This window comes from Marmota flaviventris, chromosome 2 (assembly GCF_047511675.1).
Source record: "Marmota flaviventris isolate mMarFla1 chromosome 2, mMarFla1.hap1, whole genome shotgun sequence".
In the NCBI taxonomy this organism is placed as follows: Eukaryota; Metazoa; Chordata; class Mammalia; order Rodentia; family Sciuridae; genus Marmota; species Marmota flaviventris.
In genome coordinates, this window is record NC_092499.1 from 118,678,047 (window position 1) to 118,700,848 (window position 22,802).

Consider the following 22,802-nt stretch of genomic DNA (forward strand, 5'->3'; position numbering starts at 1 on the left):
CTCTCCTGTTATTTGTAGATAAATAGCTCAGCAGGGTGGGTATGTGCCTAGGAGTGCTCTGTGGGTCTTTCCAAGGACAAGGGTCACACCCCCTTCCTTGGACAGGCTTTGCTGTGAGGTAGAGGCTGGTTTCTCATTCCCCCCTTTGTCTGGAAACTTGGGAACCAATCATAGTTCCCTAAGTTGGGGGCCTATTTGGGCAGGCTCTACATCTTAATAAACAGTAACCCTCAGGGGACAGTCTTCAGCTTCCCAGACTCACTCAAAATTGGCCTCCTAGATCCAACCTGACTCAATTTACCTATCTACACTGTCTATTTCTGACTTCATTCCTCCCTCTAATTTTAAGAACTCCTTATTGCTGTAAGGAGAAGGGGCGACGGCTTGTTCTGGCTACTTCAGAGCTGAGAGGGGGCATTGAATGTGAGGGGCTCGACGACATGGGGGACGACGTGGGGGACGTGAGTTTCCTTTTAGAAGTCAGTTCCATTTGAAGTCTGGTTGGGGAAAAACATGTTGGCATCTGAGGATGGGTGCTTCATACAACTTTAGAACACCAGCTTGATATAATTGCTCTTTTAAAGCTTCTACCTTACAGACTTGTATACTGGCCAGGTTTTCATCACCTCTCGATCGGGGTATCTGGGTAGGCTTATAAGGGGGATCGTGGACGAATCTCCATATGTTATGCTCAAATTCAGGACCCCCAAAAGACCACCAGAGACCAAGATTGATGTAAGCAGCAAAGAAGTGTTTATTGCGAGCTAGGTCGGTCCTCCGCGCACACACAGCAACTGGTGACGCTGAGAGGCATCTTTTCACCTTAAGGAGCAGACCAACTGCCCTCTCTGCCATTTTTGTTAGTGCCTCCCCTCACCTCACAGATGGAAATGAAGAACTGAACAGTCAGTATCCAGAAACAAGCCACTTCAAATTTTCCATTCATAATAATCTGAAAATAAGATTCTTGTGAAGAGAAATGTCACTATGTTGTGAGGGATGTGCCAAATAAGTTCATAAATTAGTATAATGAAACACATGTTTCTTGCAAATAGAAAAAATCACATTTTAGCAAATCCTAGCGGCACATAAATGCATTTTATTGCAAATGTGATTATGGACATTTACTGTTGGGGGATTTTCTTAATTCTCAGTATGCAAAGATTAAGACAGAGAAAGAAAAATGTTGACTGCTGATGTTGATCATGAAGAAGAGCAGCAGGACACAGGGCCTGTGTGTTGAGGTCACCTCAGTGATGGGTGCTATTGGGTCATTTCTACTCTGTGGAAGTTAAAAAACAAAAAGATATACAACTTGTGTGTGTGTGTGTGTGTATGTGTGTGTGTGTGTGTGAGAGAGAGAGAGAGAGAGAGAGAGAGAGATCTTTAAAATTCTTTTTCTGTTCTAATTAGTTATACATGACCGTAGAATGCACTTTTGATACATCATATATAAATGGAGTATAATTTTTCATTCTTTTGATTGTACATGAGGTAGAATTCCACCAGTCATACAGTTATATATGTCTGATTCATAATGTCTGATTCATCCTAGAATCCTTCCTCTTCCCATACTCTCTCCCCTCCTTTCATTCCCCTCTACCTAATCTAAAGTAAGTATTCTTCCCTAGTCCCCCTGACCCCTATTGTGAATTAGCATCCACATATCAGAGAAAACATTTGGCCTTTGGTTTTTTTGGGATTGACTTATTTCATCTAATATGATAATCTCCAGTTCCATCCATTTACTGGCAAATGCCATAATTTCATTCTTTAAATCTGAGTGACATTCATTCATTATAATATATATATATATATATATATATATATATATATATATATATATATATATATAAAACTTTTTAAAATTTATTTATCTATTTAAGGGCATCTCAGTTGGTTCTATAGTTTAGCTATTGTGAGTTGAGCTGCTATAAACATTGATGTGTCTGTATCACTGTAATATGCTGATTTTAAGTCCTTTGGGTATAAACCGAGGAATGGGATAGGTGGGTCCAATGGTGGTTTCTTTCCAAGTTTTCTGAGGAATCTCCAGGTGGATCAAAGACTTGGGCACTAGACCAGACACCCTGCATCTAATAGAAGAAAAAGTAGGCCCAAATCTTCACCATGTTGGCTTAGGATCTAAAGCACAAGAAGTGAAATCAAGAATCAATATATGGGATGGATTCAAACTAAAAAACTTCTTCTCAGCAAAGGAAGCAATCAGTAATGTGAAGAGAGAGCCTACAGAATGGTAGAAAATCTTTACCACCTGCACCTCAGATAGAGCACTAATCTCCAGGATATACAAAGAACTCAAAAAACTTGACACCAAAGAAACAAATGACCCAATCAATAAATGGGCTAAGGAACTGAACAGCCACTTCACAGAAGAAAATATACAATCAATCAACAAATATATGAAAAAATGTTCAACATCTCTAGCAATTAGGCAAATCAAAACTACTCTAAGATTTCATCTCACTCCAGTCAGAATGGCAATTATCAAGACTACAAGCACCAGTAAATGTTGGTGATGATGTGGGGGAAAAGGTACACTCATACATTGCTGGTGGAACTGCAAATTGGTACACAACTTTTTAATAGGAAACAGCTATACCGTAATTGTTCCTCATGTCCCTTTTTGCTTCTGTTGCTAATTTTGCCTAATTACTTTGTTGCAGGAAGGCTTTTCACTCGTTGATAGCAAGAACTGGTTGAAGATCGTAAGACGCATGGATTGTCTGTTGTTTGGCACAACAATAAAGGCAAGATAAAGTGGGCTGTGTAGCCAACTATTTTTAAGCTAATGATCAGTCTTTTCTCATCTACAGTGTGTGAATGGTGGGGTATACGGGGCTTCTCTCTGTAGAAAATGGGTGCTGGGAAGAACACACATGTTGAAGAAGGGTTTGCATTGTGAGCCAAACTTGAAACTAGGGCTATAAAGGCAGAAGCCTCAGTAGCAAGGGATATCTCGAAAAGTGAAAGGCTTTGGTGGATTTGTCACCATATGTCAAGTGGAGCTGTGCAACCTTTCTCAGTCCCCCAAGCACAAACCGGGAAGAGATGGCATACAGCATGTGTTGGCTTCTTCCTTAGATGTTTTAAAAGGTGTATATAGTTGAATGCTTCACTGAATATGTCTTTTTAGTTTTTCCCTGTTTAATATTTAAAAATATAATTCCCCTTTATTTGCCTTCTAGCTGTATTAAACATAAAGAATGAACCTCATCAAAGAAACATGCAAATAAATCACCTGGATTATTTTCTTTCATAACTATAAAAGATTATTTTCTTTTATAACTATAAAAATCAATCTGTTAACATTCACTGAGTAAATAATATTGAAATTTATGTGAAAGATACTAATTTTTAACGAATGTGTAGACCTTGAGAATTGAAAGAGGAAGAAGTCTTCAGGTGCATCTAATGGAGGGGTCTTACCCTGGGGTGCACAGACCTCCAGATGGTCCCCATAGAGTTCAAGGTATCCATGAACTTGCAGGGATTTTCACTGACCTCTAATTGAAATTTATCATTTCCTTCTATTTATGAAAGTAGTTTACAGAGCATAGTAGTGTTAGACCTTCCCATCAATGGCTATCACAGGTAATTTCATATCACGTTATAGTTGTTTGAGATATCTCAGATGTCATTTATACTCATCAAACCTCAAAATTAAGATGGTTGTTAGTTCTACTTTTAAATCCTTTTATTGAATATGTTAATAAAGAAGCATATCCTATCAGTTCACAAATTAGTGTTTTAATATTGTGATAAACTAATTTACTATAATTGGTTGTTTTTCTTTGCCTTTTATCTGATTAAAAGCATTGTTCTGAGAAAGATTCACTGTCTCACCAGACTACCAAAGGGTTCTGGGGCACACATTCCAAAACGTTCAAGAACCCCTGTCTAAATTTTACATATGAAGAAACTGAATTAGATGTAAGCCAATAGCCAAGGTTAAGACTAGCTCTCAGGGAACCAGCTGCCCATTGGTCTTCTGACTCTCAGCTTAGGACTGGATGAATGCTTTGGTGTTTTAAAAGTCACCCATGTTCTTTGTTTGATATTTGACTTCTAATATTTTCTAATTACATATTATTATTTAAAAATTTTTTTTGTACTAGGAATTGAACCCAGAGCCACATCCCCAGTGCTTTTTTATATTTTATTTTGTGATGGGGTTTTGTTAAATTGCTGAGGCTGGCTTTGAACTTGCAATTCTCTTGCCTCAGTATCCCAAGCTGCTGGGATTTCAGGTGTATGACTCTGTGCCCAGATTATTAAAAATTTTAGTGAAGTATAAAGTGCAAAGTAAAAACCAACTGTAATGTGACTCCTCAAAAGTAACCATTATTAACATTTTAGAATTTTGACTAGGCATACATTAGGACTGTGTTCAGATGAATGTAATAAAAAACTCAGCTATAATGACCCCACACACACACACACACATAGTTCTTTTTTTCACTTAATAAGAAATCAAAGCCAGATATGGTGGCACATGCCTGTAATACCAGCTACTCAGGAAGCTGAGGCTGGAGGATCCTAAGGTTGAGGTCAGCCTTAGCAACTTAGTGAGGTCCGGTTCTCAAAATGAAAAATTAAAGGGGCAGGAGATGTAACTCACAGGTAGAGCACCTCTGGGTTCAATTCCTAGTACTATAAATAAATAAATAAATAAATAATTTAAAAATAGGCCATTTCCAGCATTGGTTTAGCAGCTCAGCAGTGTCAAGCTCAATGTCTCTCTCTCGGCCTGTTCCTCACAGTTGTAAAATGGCAGTGGCAGCTCTATTATATTTCCATTTGAGAAAGGTCAGCATCTCCTATAAGGTTCTCTCCCTCCAGCAACCCCTAGATGTCTGCAATGTGTCTGTCATAGACTGCAAAGACTAGTGTTTGGTTTTTCCAGTCTCTCCTTTGGATTGACTTATGGCAATTAACAGTGTCTGCCATATACATAATTCATAAAAATAAGATTGTAATATTCTGCTATTTTGTCATATAGCATTAAATCAGGGGACATTATATCAAATTATCATGTAGTCTTTAAAAACATTCATAATAGCTGTGTAGCATATTACTCTTTGAATACACCATGATTTAACTAATCTCCAATTGTTCACTATTAAAAATGTTCTGATTTTCATTAAATTTAGAGGGTTCTTGAAATAGAAATCCTAGAAGTATGAACATTTATCTTGTAAATTTGCCCTCCAGATAGGTTGTCCCTGTTTCTACTGCACTAGCTGTGTATTGAATATTCACTTATCCAGATCCTCTCCAAGACGGTGATATAATTTAAATTTACCAACTAGATTCTAATTTGAAGTAGAAATGAGCATATTCCTTTAATTTGCATTTCTTTGATTCCTAATGAGAATGAACATTGTTAGAATCTGTACTTCTTCTGAGAATCATCTACTTTTTTTGCTTTAATTCTTAAAGTATTTAGATACTATGTGTATAGAGTAATCTGCATAGCTATATGTTTTAATATAGTTGAGTATATATCACATATAGATATTTTTAAAATATTTAAGGCTGGAATGGGGAACAACTAGAGACTCTGGAGCCTGAGGCAAGAGGATTGAAAGTTCAAGACCAGCCTCAACAACTTAGCAAAGCCCAAAGCAATTTAGTGAGACCCTGTATCAAAGTAGAGAATAAAAAGGGCTAGAGGTGTGGCTCAGTGGTAAAACACCCAGGGTTCAATCCCTAGTATAAAAAAAAAAATTAAGGTTGGTAACCTTTGACTTATGTTCTTTATCTCAAAAGATATATATAGATAGTTCTTTTGAGATAAAGAACATAAGTAAACTTAAGTTGTTGAAGCTGACCTTAAGAATTTTTTGATGATTTTGTCTGTCCTAGGCTTTGAGGTTATATATATAAGATATATATCCTGGGTATTGAACCCAGGGGTGCTCTACCACTGAGCTACATCCCCAGCCCTTTTTATTTTTGAGACAGGGTCTTGCTAAGTTGTTGAAGCTGACCTTAAACTTGGGATTCTCCTGCCTCAGCCTCCCAGGTCTCTGGGATTTTAGGTGTGTGCTATCGCACCCGGCTTCAGGAAGTAGTATTAAACATTAAGTACAACTCTAGCTGTTGATTGTATATTCTTTACTATGTAAGGGAGATGTTCTTTCAATAATAGTTTATTTGCTAATACTTTTTCAATATTACATATTAAATTTTAGCAAATGCTTTTTGAGTCTATCAAGATGATATTGTTTTTCCTACCTTTGATCTATTGACTTGATGTCATATAATAATATTAAACCATCAGCTGCAGGGGGAGCGGGGCAGCGCTGGGGTTGTGGCTCAGCAGTAGACCACTTGCCTAGCGCGTGCAAGGCCCTGGGTTTGGTCCTCAGCACCACATAAAAATGAATAAATAAAACAAAGGTATTGTAAAAACAAAACAAAAACATCATCAGATGCTTCTTTTTGCCTTACCTGTCAAGGAGTATTTTTGGTGCTTTTTGCCTTGGATAACTTTTAGTTACTAAGTATTATGTAGCATACACTATTATTTAAACGGACAGATGTTGGAAGCAAAATTTTATTCTTTTAACAGAAGTTTAATAAAACTTAAATTCTGTAGGTAATACACATTATATTTCTTTTCTCTCTGGATTAACATTCATAGATTTGAATGAATTATGTCTTTTAAGGGAGGTTGAAATCACAGATTTAGTAAATTACGGCTGCTTTTTTTTTTTTTTTTAGCAATTCTGAGCAAATAGATCCTGGCTTATCAGCTAATGGTAGACATATAATTCTTTATCTGAAGGGCACTTTGGGCTCAAAGGAGTGAACCTAAGCTACTGTTCTCTTTTACTTCTCTCCCCTAGTGGCCACTGAAGAATTTTTTGATGATTTTGTCTGTCCTAGGCTTTGAGGATATGTTTCAAAGTAAAGAAAATACTCAGGTTCATCCTCTGGTCTTATTAAGTCCATTTTATATTACTTTAGTTAGTTAACGGTTCTGGGGGTCTAAGACCACATCTGATGATGGTCCTCTTGCTGTCAGAATCCTGAAATGGCACAGGGCATCACATAGCAAGACCCAGGGAGCACACACTGTTTAGCCTCTTTTCCTCTTCTTGTAAAGGATTCAATCCTAGGGCTCTGCCCTCATGAATTTATCTAATCCTAATCACTTCCCAAAACACACCTTTAAAGAGCAGTCAGATTAAATGTCCACCCTCTCGATGCCTTGTGGTGGGGATTAAATTTCAACACATGATCTCTTGGGGGACTCATTCAAACCATATCCAAGCCATAGCACTGGTTAAGTCTTTTATTGGTACTTTGCCATGTATTTTCTGTAGTATAGGAAGTCACCATTAGTGATGAAGAAAATTTCCATTTGGGTATCCTGGTGGTGCTGGAGACATTACAGATCTAGGTAATGAATCTGAAACCAGTAGAAAAGCCCCTGAGTTTGAGACCTCTGATATCTCCCTTGCTGTTCTGTGATGTAGTGCTACCTGGGTGCTAGTATCCCAGGTGCCTGATGCCTGTCAGCCATCTGCTACAGAGGCTGTAGATAAAGCATGCCTGCAGCAGCACATAGGGGCTTGCTCCCTCCTTAAATTGAAGTCTTGGTTTTCTTGTACATGTAGTTAAGTGTAAAAGAGATTGGCACTTGTCCTTAACTTTTGTTTGCTCAAGAAGTCTGTGCAAGGTTGGGGTTGTGGCTCAGCGGTAGAGCACTCGCCTAGCATGTGTGAGGCCCTGGGTTCGATCCTCAGCACCACATAAAAAATAAATAAATAAAAATATTGTGTCCAACTACAACTAACTAACTAAATATTAAAAAAGAAGTCTGTGCAAAATGGCATTTTCTGTAAGTTCTTATAACTTGAAATTAAGTATTTGGTAGTAGGGTGGATACAACTTATCATGTAAACCACAACTTAAAATACAGTAATTATGAGCTGACCTCCTTAGATAATCGAAACTGGAAATTTGGGGCACTTCATGACTGTGGGTATAATTCATTTCAAAGCAAATTGTTCTTTCTGACTTTTAAGTATTAGTATTACAAAAAACATCTCTTCAAGCCAAGCAGTCCTTTTGGTTATCCATTGTGATACCCCATGACATTAAGGATGTATGATGAAGATACAACTTGTTTTCAGATTTTTTTTCTGATGTACATTGGCTTTATCTTGGGTCCACATGCATTGAAAGGAGTATTTCTGACTTCAGATGATAAGCTGAAATTCTGAGAATTTTATAGAAGCAAACATGGAACAAGACCATCAGATATATAACCTCCTACCTTTTTGGAAGTACACTCCAAAGCAACCTTAACTATCCAAACTGATACTTCCTGCCTGGAATCTTGCTCCCTCCCTTCCTCCCTTTCTTCCTTTTTTTTTTTTTTTTTTTTTTTGGTGGTGGTAGTAGGGGGTGTTGGGCCTCATGCTTGCTAGGAGGGCTCTACCACTGAGCTACACCCCAGCCCTACCAAACTGATTCTTAGTGCACTCACATGTAGGTGCCTCTAGACTTACATAATTGGTCTCAGATTTTTTACTCTGTTTATAATTAGTATCTGTCTGCATGTGCATACAAGCTTTTCAGCTGGCTATGAAGTACAAGTTTTGATGTGTTGTTACTCAAAAGGTTAATTAGACAATTACAAAATCCTAATAGATATTAATAATAAAAGCAAACAGATATTACTATAAGCTGAAAGTATAATTCTCTTATCAGTTCTTTTCCCTTCCTCAGGGAAAGTTAGCTTTTAATTACTCTTCATAATTTGGGGATTATTCATCCAAGAGAAAACTGGCTAAGGGTATTGAACAGGCAATACACAAAAGAAAAAATACAAATGACCAGTAAGTGTAAGAAAAATGTTCAGCCTCATTGGGCATGGTGGCTCACACTTGTAATCCCAGTTATTTGGGAGGCTAAGGCAGAAAGATGGAAAGTTCAAGGCCAGCTTCAGCAACTCAGTCAAAATAAAAAACAAAAAAGTGGTAGAGTGTCCCTGGGTTTAATCCCCAAAACGAGAGAGGGAGGGAGGAGAGGGAGGGGGAGGAGGATAATTCAACCTCACTTGTAATGAAAGAAACAAAAATTTTAACATCCATGTTGGTTAAAGTTAAAAGGAATAAGAATCTCCAGTGTTGGAGGGTTCAGGGAAATGGGTACATACTTTTAGTGGGAATAAATTGATCCTCTCTTGCTACAGGGCAGTGTGGCATTATGTACCAAACTATGAAATATACATATTCTGTGACCCAGCAAGTCTGCTTTTAGGCATTTATATACAAAGATGTATGTATAAGTGTGCTTAACTCAAAGCTTTTGGTTTATAATAGGAAAAAAGGGTGGAAATAACCTAAATGTTTGTCAGTAGGGGGCCAGTTAAATAAAGGAATACTCTTCAGCCTTTCAAAGTAATGAGGTACACTTCTATTTTTACATACTTATTGTTAAATAAAAAATTAGGTTACAGAACAGCAGTGTGGCTTAAAATATACGTACACAATATATATAACCTATATATTATGTATTATATATTTTTACATATTTATGTACGATTTTGTTATTATATGTACATAAAACATGTGCATGCATATGTGTATATATGAGAATATTTCTTTTTCATAGTTTTTTTCAGTATCAAAGGGGGTAATGATAATAGATTACTTTTACATGCAAGGAAAAAATTAATTCAAACTTTCCAAAAGAAGCCAACATTATCAATAAAAAGGGGTAGGGACATCTATTCTTCTGACTGTGATACCTTAAAATTTCTGAGTCATGCCCAGTGCCCCAGAACCTAAACACATGGCTTTGCTTAATGGATTTTTAAATTATTTGTGAAGTCCTGGGAATTGAATCTAGGATCTCTTCATGTTAGGCAATTCTACACCACTAAGCTACACCCCTAACCCCTTGATGAATGTACTGAAATAGTATAAATTGTGAATAGGAAAATCAGGGACTATTTGCTGATAGAAACTTTCAGGATTTCAATGGCTTAATTAGAAATGTTTTCACAGTAGCAATGTGGTTTATATATTCACTAAGTGAAAAGGACTGTCACTATGTTGATATTGGCACGTGCATTTCTTTACAGAAGAAACTGAACAAATACAGTCCTGTTTGGGGTAGCTTTTATCCAAGTTGACTCATCTACACTAGGCAGAATATTAGACTAGAAAGAGGATACTACTACTAAACTAATGATTCTGTGTTATGTTACAGTTTGGGTCTGTTTTTTAAACTTACAATCAAGTAACTTTGTAGTTGGCAGATTTTACTAAAATTTTAATGGCATCTGTTCACACAGGGACTGGGGTCTTTAATTTGTTGTATGAGTTACATCCCTTGGCAAATTAGCAAAGGGATGTAACTAATTTGCTAATTTGCCAAGGGATGTAACTCATACCAAATTAAAGACCCCAGTCCCTGTGTGACTTGTGTGGTGGTCTGGCCTCCCAAGGATAAAGGGCACCAGAGATTATTTATGACATTTGCTGTCAGCATTTGCCTGTACCCTCTTCTCCAGTACTAGTTAAGTTCACTGCCTTGTTTAATGTGGCATCTACCAGGTTTGTGCTTTCATTTTTTCAGTTTAGAAATTTTTTGTTGAGCCAGATTATACAGCATTATCCTGATTCTCCATTTAAGGAATTTGAAGCTCTAAATTTTGTATTCCAAAGCAAGACAAAGCATTGATCTTCCACTGCAGCCACTATAGTGACCTTCCTTGTCTTTATGTACAGACTTTTCCATTTTTGCTGGTATTAGTTCCCTAAGGGAAATGAATTTCACTATGAGGAATAACTTCCAGAGGGAGAAGGAAACAAATTTTTGATTTCTCTGTACCTCCACTAACAAGCAAGGATTATTGCTTCCACATGTGCTGCTCTGCCCTTTCCAGGCAAAGGGAACCCACTCACTAGAAAACCCTACAATAAATCAAAGTCAAGGCGGGGTGCAGTGGTGTACGCCTGAAATCCCAGCTTCTTGGGAGAATGAGGCAGGAGGATTATGAGTTCAAAGCCAGCCTCAGCAACTTACCAAGGCCCTGAGCAACTCAGGAGAACCTGTCTCTAAATAAAATATAAAAAAGGACTGGGGATGTGGCTCAGTGATTCAGCACCCCTGGGTTCAATCCCTGGTACCAAGAAAAAAAAAAAAATCATGATCAAGTGATACGACAAGGGTCTCTCAGGATAACTTTTGATTTGTCAAACAGAATAAGAGCCGCATGTTTCGCATACAGTTTGGTGGGGAGTCCAAGGAACAAGCGCTGGAACACTGCTGCAACTGTGTGCAAAACCTGTCCCAGTATGTAACTGTTCAGATGCCTGAGGGAATCATTCAGGAGCTCCATCCAAGACCTGGCCCATGGGCAGGTGGAAGCCAAGGGAAGGACTGTGCAAAGAGGTCCCCAGTGCAGCATGGGGTAAGTATGCTGGGCGTTGGCCATGCAGGAAACCTGGCAGTGTAATGTGTGGATGGGCCCCCGAATCTCAACAGAATTGTCAGACCTATTGGGTTTGTAGTTCAAAGATACCTAATGTTGAGTGACTTTAAAATTGGAAGGCCAGTAACCACTGTAACTGATTATAATCCTAGAAATGAGACAGGGAGTCTCAGCTGCATTCTGGGTGTCACTACAGAACAGTGCTTCCCAATGTGTGGTCCATGGACCCCTCTCTTGAGGTCCTTTCACCTAGCCCACAGGTTGTTATTTACATAATCATAAGACATTGCTTGCCATTTTCACATTTTCATTGTCCACATGGATGGGACAAACATCCTGAGTACAGCTACTGTCAGTACAAACCAAGCAATGGCACCATGCTATGCCAGCAGTCAGATTCTTCACCGGTTACTCCAGTAAAAACAACCATGGTTTTTTTCAGGAAAGCACCTGAGTGGCACTTGCATCGTGAGCTGCACTGACTGTTCTCTTGTGGCACATTACCACTACACCAGGGTACCCCTGACACAAGGGTCATTCAGATTTGGGTGTTTGATGGAGGCCTTCTCAAAATGAATGAAGTGAGCCTCTCACTACAGGATAGCAACTGCTAGTATTTATTGACAATGATAAAATGGAAGCTTTCAAGTAGAAGTTAAAATCTTGGAAAGCTTGTGTCGAAACCATATGAGCTTCACACTTTCCTAATCCAGGTGACTTTTCTGAGGGTGCTTAATGAACATGACATTTTTTTTTTTTTAAATAAACAGATGACATCATGAAATGTGTTAACCTTTGGAAGATTTGTGTAGTTCATTGAACTAATATTTTCCAAATGACCTGTGCATTTGCTACAAAATTATATGTGGATAAAACAGCTGTTCAAAATGCTAGACAGACCAGTGGATTTTAGTGTAACAGTAGTTCATTACTGTGGTTTCAGATTTTATGTTGCATAAAACATTTAAACAACCACCACTTAGGTTTGGGTGTCATATCAAGAATACCTGCAATTATATGAAAAAGCTGTTTTAAAATACTCAGTCTTCCATCTTCATGTGTGTGTAAGGTCAGATTTTGTTTGAGTACTTGAGCTAAAATGACATGCAACAGCAGATTGCTTGCAAAGGCAGATAGAAGAATCCAGCTACTTTTTATTGAGCTAGATGGTAAAGAGATTTATAGAAATATTTACATTTTGTTTTTAGAAAAGTGTTATTTTTATAAAAATGTTTTTAATGTTAATATCCAATGAGTTTTAAGTGAGTAAAGTTTTGTTTTAATTTATAACTCAAGTGAGGTGAGGCCCTCAGTATCATGTGAGAGGGCAAGAGGATCTAGAGATAGAAAGTTTGAAAGTGTATCTCAGCATTTCTTGGGCACAGCCCCAAATGTTGTTAAAATGAGCATCTACCTCTGCTCTGGAGATGGATTTCCAGTTCCAAGTTGGGTTTTTTGTTTTCTACTTTGAGAAGTGATTTTCCAAAGTCTGGTTTTCCAATCCCTTTATCTCCTTAGTTCCCCTTCACCAAGACAATTCATTTTTGCTGTTTGTTCACAAAATTTCTTTTCATTCACCTTTTGATGTGAATATAAATGTACATTGTCTGTATTGTCACTCATAATTTCTCTTAGGTGAACATTAATTTACATTGTAAAGTTTTTTTTCATTAAGCATGTGCTGATTTCCCTCTGAATGTGTTTGGTTTGCCAGATTCTTGTGTTTTAGTATTCTTTCCCTTCATTTGATCTTCTTTGTGAAAATGCTGGAGCTTGTCTCACAGACACTGGATCCAATTACATACAATGTGCCTCATCAGCTCCTGCTATATTCTTTAAGAGTGCTCTCCATACAAATGGGATGGGATGGTTTACTGTGAAGTACTTTATTGCTTATGAGTCCTTGCCCTCAAACTGAATTTTTTTTTTCCAGTTTTCATTGGCCATTAGATTCAGATTATGTATAATTTACCCAATGCCTGGAGTGTAGCAGCAGGAACCCAGTAGGATCCCACGGTTTGGGAACTAAATTTGGAATGCCTTATAAAAGTAATGAAGACACATTAGGCTACTTAATTATCTAAATATTTTAAAATACAAGATAAATTGCAGTTGTACCCCATGGCGATGCATGTAGGCTGAGTTGTGAGCTAGTGCAGATGAATTCTCCAGCTCTCTAATTTTAAATGCTGGTCCTAATGTCTACACAGAAATACCCTGAAAGTGGTTAGAAAGCTTTCATGTATTTTCTTGGGTCTATATTCAGGGACTCTTCTGATATGTAACTTGCTGTTCTGACTAGATGAGAGAGCATGATATTGTACAAAGACCACAGGCTTTGGAATCCAAACAGATTGAAGCTAGAATCCTGGCCCTAGTTCTTGGTAGCTCTGTGATCTCTGCAAGCCACCAAGCCTCAACTGTAGAATGGCGAAAGTAAAATTTTGCATAGAAAAGAATGAGTACTGCACCTGCTAAACCTAACCTAAATCACATTACATTATTGCTATTATTTCCAGTATTGTTACCTTTTCAGATCTGCCTTTTCTTGCAAATGAACCAATTAGCATCCAGGTCAAGGAGGGAGAAGGTTCTGGGTACACAACTGCTGGTGCCCTGGTGGCCACTTTCTGCTGGATTTTTTATGCTAATAAAGGGAAGAGTTCACATGCAAACTGCAATCCCCCTTCCTGTCTTTCCCAACCTCCATTCTGGGGTGGGCCTGGGTGCTACACAATATCTGTAGAGCAGAAGACAAGTTGGAGAGGTCAGTTCTGGACTGCAGACATAGAGGCACTGCCTAGAACATTGTCTTCCTAATGACAAAAAAAATTCTCAGATGGGCCCCTAATGGTTAGTGTACACATTTGGTGTCATGATCCTTTTCTCAGAGTTTACCTGAAGAGTTGTAAGGTGTGGCCAAGTTCTGGCCACCCTGCTGCTCTCCTACATTCAGGTGTCATTTTTCCAGTACCTATATATGTTTTAGTCTAAAATAGTTCCCTTCTTTGCAAATAGGGATAATTCCATGTCTATTTAAAAGTTCTTGAGTCATTTCCTGGCTCCTGTTGTAGTTTTTACTTTTCCTCAGCCTTGTAATTTTGTTAATTGAGGCCTAACCAGGTGTTTCTGAGGGCTCCTGAGGCAACCCAGCCCACCCCAGAATAGAAGGTAGGAAAGATAGGAGGGGGGCACTGAAGTTTGTATGTGAACTTCCTCCCTTGTTAGCATAAAAAGTTCAGAAGAAAGTGGCCATGGATGCTAGTAGTTGGATACAAAGAATCCTCCTTCTCTCTGCAGTTGGTGGGGTGGATTGCCTCTTCCTAGAGCACACTAGCCTCAAGGGCTTCAGTCCCACTTGGCCAGTGTTTTTGGCATAGAATTTTGGGTAACATTGTTCTCAGTTGTTTGAATTGTGTGCGAGCTGAATTTATAGGTATCCTAAGAAAACTCAAATATTAGACCTGGAAGACTAGATATATTAATTTCTTTTTATAAATGAGAAAACTGAAGAAATTCAACAGAGAAATAGGGCTTGTCTATAGGCCCTTTCTATCAAGTGCCTTGGTCTTTTTGCTCATTTTAACATTGACTAGTTTTGTTTTCTTCCTTTCTGTCTTCCCATTTCTTTTGACACTTCCAATTTTCTACCTACTCTCAAAAGGCAGGTGTCACACAGAAGACAGAATCTGGCATTCTCTGCCTCCCCTATCACATTGTTAGCTCACCTAATGCAAGAACACTGCTTGGCTGGAGATAGCAACTGCCACAAGTGTTTCTGGACAAGCACTGAGTGAGCAGTAGCTGGACCTTGCCCCTCTAGACTCCTCACATTATTCCCGCAGAGCCACCAGTTTCCCTTCCTGTGACAAGCACTAGCACATCCTCCCTTCCAGTGCTGAGCTGCAGGGTGACCAGGCTTCCTTGCTTGGTTCTCACTAGGTTTTATGCTACTAGGGTGCAGGATCTCTAGCTTGTTCCTTAACTCCCATCCCCACATTGCACAGTGTCTAATATAGAGTACGTACAAACAGTTATTGAGTGGGAATATCTAGGAATTTTATTGAACTCATTCCTTCACAATGTCTGAAATGAAAAAAAAAAGTTTTATTAAAAATACAGTTGTCTCAAAATTATAGAATTTTTCTCTTCATTTTGCATTTCTGCAATTAACACATTACACTGAATAACAAGTTTTAGAAGGTGCAAATGTGTCAGTCAGAAGCTGGGCCTCGTCTGTCTGCCTACCTCCCTGGGTGCTGCTATGACTCTTGGGCCAGTCCTTTGTGGGCCCGGCCAGAAGTGTCTGATGAGAAGGTAGCTAACAGCCCAATAGACACTGAGAACACTAGGAACAGGTACTTCTACGTGGTAGATAAGTAACCCATTACCAGCATGGACCTACATGGAGCATGACTAACGATTGCTTTACTGACACTCTTTTATTTGAAGAGAATGTATGTCCACTTCAATGGCCTGTGTCTTAAGTCTAGTCTCCTAACTACATATTTTATTCTAGTCCCACCAGAACATGGAACAGCAGAGGTGTGTGGCAGCCAGCACAGGCACTGCAGAGGAAAGGACCTCAGTGATGCAATTAGCTCAGGTAGAGCCTGTTTCTATGTTGTGTTCTTGTCATGAAAAGCAATGGTCCCTAAGAATTTGTATTTCTGTTTACTAGAACAGAAACCTAAATCGTTATTATAGAAGGTAATGTCAGAAACAGGCCACTGTCATCCACCCCTACTGTGAGATTAGACAGCAAGGCACATATGCAGAAAATCCCTAAGGAAATAAAAAGAGTTGAACGTGAGATATAAAGGTTAATCACCATTTTCCCCCAAAAAATAAAGGGAACTATTCTAAAACAATTATCAAAGTGAATGTGGAACTAAATCTCTAGAGGTTTCTATAGGGACAAACTCTTGAGTGCTCAGACCTCAGCTAAGGGTATGTAGGAGTCACCTAAGCTTCCTAGACTGCTTTCAGACAGTTCCTGGCCTCTTGCAGTTTGCTATCACCAAAGTGTCCTCCTGCAAAAACCTCTTCATTCAGAATCACAACTGCTTGATGTTCTCTCTGCTGGGAGCTCCATGAAGACTGTCTCCTTCATCTTGGCTGCACTGGGCAGCAGGTGCTCAAACCAACAACTTGTGCTTTCCACAGAATTCTGCATAGAGTTCATCAATATTCAATATCCAGTGGTATAGAAGATATGGGCATTTTCTCCATCTGGCTTACCACTAACTCACAATAAATGGACATTCACAAAATAAATAACTTGAGATCGATAAAAGATTTGGACTGAGGGGTGCAGCTGAGTGGTAGAATACACGTTTACACTGTGTGACGCCTAGTTTCAGTCACCAGCACTCTTCCCCCCAAAAGACACAGACTTCTTGTCTGTTTCTTTTAATAACCCAACAACTGTGACAAAAATTTAAAACTAATTTTTTCAGCAGCAGGGAAGACTTCAATGTCCATATTGGCCTTGGGGTTAGGGGTTGAATCACAATTTCCAACAATACTCGAACTGCAAAAAGTCAAGGAGAGAGGCAGGGTGTAATGTCCTCACAAGGGAGGTATCAGTAGCCTAGTTTATTTATATAGTATAGAAGAACTATATACAAATGAGAAACAGCATGAGGCTGGGCTTGAGACTCCGTTATGAATTTGCTCTAACCTTTTGGACAAGTGATCCTATGTAAACTGATAAAACTTTTTAGAAGGCAATTTAGCAAAATATATCCAATTTAACATTTCATTACCTATAATTCCATTTCAGCTACACAAAAATATATACATGGTAGTTCATTGGCTCCAGCTTTGTTGGGAGCTGCTAACTTTTGGCTCTTTGATTTAGTTATTGTATTGATTCTTCACATTAATCCTCTGAGGTATGTGGTTTAATTCCTTTTATATGGATGGCATGATTTAGTGCATAGTGTACAACTGACATTTCTCTAGGAGCTATAATAGAAATTATGTTGTTTTTAACAAATTGAGAACAACATAATGTTCATTTAATAGGATACTGAGTAGCTGAAGTGGTGAGATTAAAATGTAATTAATAATAGTGATGTTGCCCCTCTCACTGACAGGGAAAGATACTACAAAGCATTTTTTTTTTTTTTTTTTTAAAGTGGCTGTAAGTCTGATGTATAATCCCAGCAACTCAGGAGATAGGCATGAGCAAAGCAAGGTGAAACCTTGTCTCAAAAAAGGGCTGGGAGCTGGGAGCAGTGGCACATGCCTGTAATCCCAGTGATGGAGGAAACTTAAGGTGGGAGTACTGCAATTTTGAGGCCAGCCTAGCAGTTTAGTGACACTCATAATAAAAGGAGCTAAAAATGTTCCTCAGTCGTAAAGCACCTTTGGGTTCAATCACCAGTACCAAAAATGAAAAGAAAAAGAAGGCTGGGGATGTAGCTCAGTAGTAGGGCACTCCAGAGCTCAATCCCTTGTACTACAAGGGAAACGAGGAAAGCAAACAAACCCAAAACAACTACAAAACAGCATCATGACCACATTTCTGTAATAAACACATGCACTACTTTTGGAAGGATATACACTGGCATGTTAAAAGTGGCTCTCAATAGTGAATAGGGCTCCAAGTTGTTTTCATTTTTTCTATATAAATTTAGGTAGAATGAAAAGCTGATATGAATTTAGCAAAGTAAATTTCTATTATAGCTCCTAGGGAAATGTCAATTGTACACTATGCACTAAATCATGCCATCCATATAAAAGGAATTAAACCACATACCTCAGAGGATTAATGTGAAGAATCAATACAATAACTAAATCAAAGAGCAGCTCCCAACAGAGCTGGAGCCCACCATTATCACCACAGGGGTTCAGAATTGCCAGATCTTCCAATTGTCAAGCACAGTCAGATTTTATTTAAACTCTCCTAATAACACTGGCAATTTACTCAACTGGTTTTCCTTTTGGGGGGGAAGGGAGTAGGGCAGGGTACAGGAATTGAGCCCAGCACTTAACTGAGCACTTAACTACTAAGCCATATCCCCAGCATGCCCCCCCCTTTTTGAGACAGGGTCTCACATAGTTGCTTAGGGCCTAAATTGTTGAGGCTGGCCTTGAATTTCTAATCCTCTTGCCTCAGCCTCCAGAGTGGCTGGGATTACAGGCCTGTGCCAATGTGCTTGGCTACTCAACTGGTTTTAAAACACTACAAATTACCAGAGAAAACATAAAAATGTAATATAATCACATGAAAAGATGCTCAATATTATTTGTTATTAGGGGAATGCAAATTAAAATCACAATAGATATCACTGTATACTTACTAAAACGGCTAAAATTAAAAACTTACAACACCAAGTGCTGGATGGATGAGGAGCAATTGAACAGGAACACTACTGATGGAATGTAAAATGATATAGCCACTGTGAAAACAGTCTGGCAGTTTCTTACAAAGTTAAATAAATACTTACAAAGTTAAATAAATACTTACCATATGACCAGCAGTCCCAGTTTACCCAAGTGAAATGAAAACCTATGTTCACACCAAAACCTGTATATGAACATTTATAGCAGCTTTATTCATAATTGCAAAAAGCAAAACAACCCAGTCTTCAATCAGAGAGTGCATAAGCAAACTGGTACATCCAAACAATAGATACTTGGCAATAAAAAGAAATAAACTCTGCATATACTTAACATAGTCTCAAATGCATAATGCTAAGTGAAAGAAGACAGATTCATTCAGATGCTCCTCAACTTAACAATGGGGTTATATCCTGAGAAAACCATTGTAAATTGAAAATATCCTATGTCAAAAATGCATTTAGTATACCTGATCTACAGAACACATTACTGTACACTATAGAATGTTGGTGGTTTCCCCTTGTGATCCTATGAGTGATGGGGAGCTGCAGCTCACTGCTTACCACTGCCTGGGTAGAGATCAAAACTTGAAGTATACTTAACGTGTATTACATTATTTATCATCATGAAGTACAAAATTTGTAAGCTGACCCAGAGTAAGGCAGGTACCATTCGTACTATGATTTCATTTAGAGTATATGCCATTTTGGAAAAGGCGGAACTATAAGGCATGGTGATCAGTGGTTACCTATATTAAGGGTTTGACAAAAATGAGGGAATGTTGGGGGATGTGAAATGTTCTGTATTTTGTTTTGACTATTTATCAGATCCCTTATATAGCTGAAAAATGACATGTGTGAGCTAACTGTGTCCTTTGGGCATTCCGTTTGTACCCTCTTTCTTCCCTTCAGAACCTAGCTTCCACATGATGAACTACTCCCACCCATTTGGCCACCTATGTGATGGGAAGATGAACTAAGCTATACAACTATATCCATTGATAGGTTTCTTGTCAGTCCACACAATATCAACACAGTATTTATTAGCAAGATCTCAACTTTACAGATCATTTGAACAACATGTCTGAAATACTTTCCTTAAGGATACAATCTTATTTGCTATGTATTCAGGAAAATATAAATACAAAATGGTGAATTTAACAGTAGAACTATCTCTTTGTAAAGCTAACAACTAATCTTTGGTATGTGTGTTTTCTTATTCAGGGTTTTACTTTTTCTCCTATAATAAACTATTCTTCTGGTATCCCTGCAGTCTATCCTGGCATCGGAGGAGCTGCCCTTTGTCTATGAACAGTCTGCCTGGGGTGTGGAAGAGTTGGGCCCCTTTCTACGCTTGTGCCTCATGGATCAAAACTTCCCAGCATTTGTGGATGAGGTAGAAAAGGAACTTAAAAAGCTGACGGGGTTAAGAAATTAATGTTCTATGTAAATGCATAAACCTAAGGAACTTCTAAAGTATTGAAAAATGCTTTCTCCTAAAAAGTTAAAGATAGTAAAGAGTATTATTCCAAACACCTTTTGTCAATGTTTTATTGTTAAAAACAGGTGAATCCACTTTTTAATACATCATTGCACTTCAACAATTACACAAAACACAAGTACATGCATCTATAGTTACGTACTGCATGAGAACCTGGTCAGGTTATAAAATCTACCATCAACCATTAATCAATGTGAAAAAATAGTGTCAAACCAAAAAGTATAACTAGAGTTGCATAGTTTCACCATGCTATAACATCTCAAGGTCATTGAAAACAAAAGGTAAATTATAAAATTTGCCTTGATCGAATATACAAGAATAGTTCAATACATCAGTGCAAAAGGATTTAAGAATTTACATGATTTAACAGAAGAAAAAAATAGTCACTTAAAAGCAATCATACATATATACTGCAATTCATTATATCCCTTCAGTGGACTATTCCATCATATTATTAAAGTTGTAGGTTAAGCCCTTAAAATTACAGACTTCAGAATTTATAAATTATCTATCTTTATGTACCATAACTGCACATTTCCTCATCTGACAACATACAATAAGGAATGAATATCAGCATTTTAAACATGAAACAAGCATTTATTTTATTTTGGATTTCTCCCACCCCAAAAAATATAAATATATATATATATATATTTATATATTGTATATATCTGTAGGTTTTGAGTACTTTACAAAAATGTATCACTAGATGGCAGCAGTGCATTTTAGAGCTTTGCCAATTTAACAGCTGCTTTAAGTAAAAAATGGCGCATGCACGATCTGGTCCTCAGAGGACCTTTTCACTTCTATTTAAATATTTTAACAAAGGAAAGAAAGCAACATTCACAGCACATCAAGCCCAAAATAGTTTACACCTTCTACACTGAAGCACTGTTTAAAATGTACCTGGCTAGGTCACCCTTATAGGAGAGGCTAAATAAGGCATGCTTTAGACGGTCATTGTGGTGTTGCTCACTTTGAAAAGGGAGACCAAAGAGGTCCAAGCAGAAAATTTAGCAGGTCATGATGCCACCAGTTTCAGGAACCTAAAGATCTGTGGGGGGAAAAAAATGTATTTGGAAATTAAAGGGAATATGCACTGTCTTTCAGGACTATACCAAGCACCACATAAAATAAACTTTGATTCAAACAGCATGCTCAGGGATGTGGTGTGAAATTCTGATCTCCATGTGCCTAAGAGAATGGTATCCAGCCCTGTTGCTTCTTGGCCACTGTCCCTGTCCTTGCCCTCAGAAGTAAAGCAGCACTAACAGGCCTCTAGGAACAATTTGCCTAAAGTGACAATTTACTCTTTTTCTCTTTTTTAAAAGATATAAACCAAGTAGTGCAAAGTATTTATTTAAAAACATCGTATGTATTCTGAAATGGAATTTATGTAAAAGCTGAAAAATGTTCCTTTCTGCCACTAAATTGAGCAGAGAACTTGTTTCAGCAGAACCAACTGCTCTGAAATGAACTTAAAAGGTCTTACCACATAACACCAACTATTGAATTTGTAACAAGGTCAACAGAGGTAAAATGCAACTGAATATAATTTTTTAAATTTCTAGAAGGCCATACTTACATTATAAGCAGTACTTAATTTGTGTTTCTCTGGCGCAAGTTTTTATCTTTGTGATTGTTGGTAGAGTTGGTTTTCCTTTGGAGGAAAAATTGCATTGTGAGTTAAACTAGTAACAATGTTTGAAACACATGGAAATACAGGGACTCTTTCACTTACTGCCATCCCTGGTATAAGAAGAAACTTTACTGCACAATATTAGTTTGTAACAATATACCTTATAAAAAGTTCCTACATACTTCAATTAATAGATTCTTTGACTCCCAAGGCAGACAACATACAGGCAGCTTGCCCTTTGATTTCTAAACTACATTTCAGAACTATAAAAGTGAGTAACATTTACTCCACTGAACACCCCTGTTATTTTTCAATTGATAAAAGACAACCATCAACTGGCTGTTCTGTACCGTCAGTCATTTAACTAAATACTTGCATCTTAGTCCCTAACTCGAGGATAAATTGCCAGACTTGGACTGCTCCTACACTTGCAGCTCCATCTCTCTTGGATAGCAGTAATTGTTAATGGAGCTAACCAGTTGATCCATGCTATCTTATAATCCAGATTGAAATTAAAACTTTAGGCCTCACATATAGTGGTCTAGTTAAGCATGTGTAACGTGCAAAATTTTAACAACTTTTTGCACAGTAATACACTTGCATGGCTAAAAACAAGATTGCAACCTGTCCTGGGAATCAAAATGGTCTTCAGTCTTTGTCTGGTTAAGAAGTCTATGTTGCAACGATATTTCTACTCACTGTCTTCCCCTAAGAATTTAGCTACTCCATTTGACAAAACTGTAAACACAAGATAATTCAATCAGAAACTATTAAAAGTCAGTGTCCAATAAAGTACTTACATTGGCCCAGCTGGTTCATCATCTATATGGG

At 37.9% G+C, this 22,802-nt stretch overlaps 2 protein-coding genes across 3 annotated transcripts in view; one reads left to right on the forward strand and one right to left on the reverse strand.

The window, feature by feature from the left end:
* The window catches only part of Rec114 (REC114 meiotic recombination protein), a 110,841-nt gene extending 90,551 nt beyond the window's left edge, over nt 1-20,290 (forward strand). The window contains exons 3-6 of one of the 2 annotated variants that reach the window (XM_071608456.1): nt 2,688-2,771; nt 11,252-11,461; nt 16,002-16,088; nt 20,105-20,290. In XM_071608456.1, coding sequence (XP_071464557.1) covers nt 2,688-2,771; nt 11,252-11,461; nt 16,002-16,088; nt 20,105-20,269 — 546 coding nt within the window. In that variant the 3' untranslated portion in view covers nt 20,270-20,290. The remainder of the gene's footprint in view (nt 1-2,687; nt 2,772-11,251; nt 11,462-16,001; nt 16,089-20,104) is intronic. The other variant, XM_071608457.1, reaches the window with a different exon arrangement.
* Nucleotides 20,291-20,365: 75 nt separating this feature from the next.
* Nucleotides 20,366-22,802, reverse strand: part of Nptn (neuroplastin) — a 67,716-nt gene continuing 65,279 nt past the window's right edge. The window contains exons 6-8 of the mRNA XM_027924768.3: nt 22,772-22,793; nt 21,918-21,992; nt 20,366-21,386 (exon numbers count right to left, since the gene is read on the reverse strand). Of these exons, the coding sequence (XP_027780569.1) occupies nt 21,932-21,992; nt 22,772-22,793 (83 nt within the window). The 3' untranslated portion in view covers nt 20,366-21,386; nt 21,918-21,931. The remainder of the gene's footprint in view (nt 21,387-21,917; nt 21,993-22,771; nt 22,794-22,802) is intronic.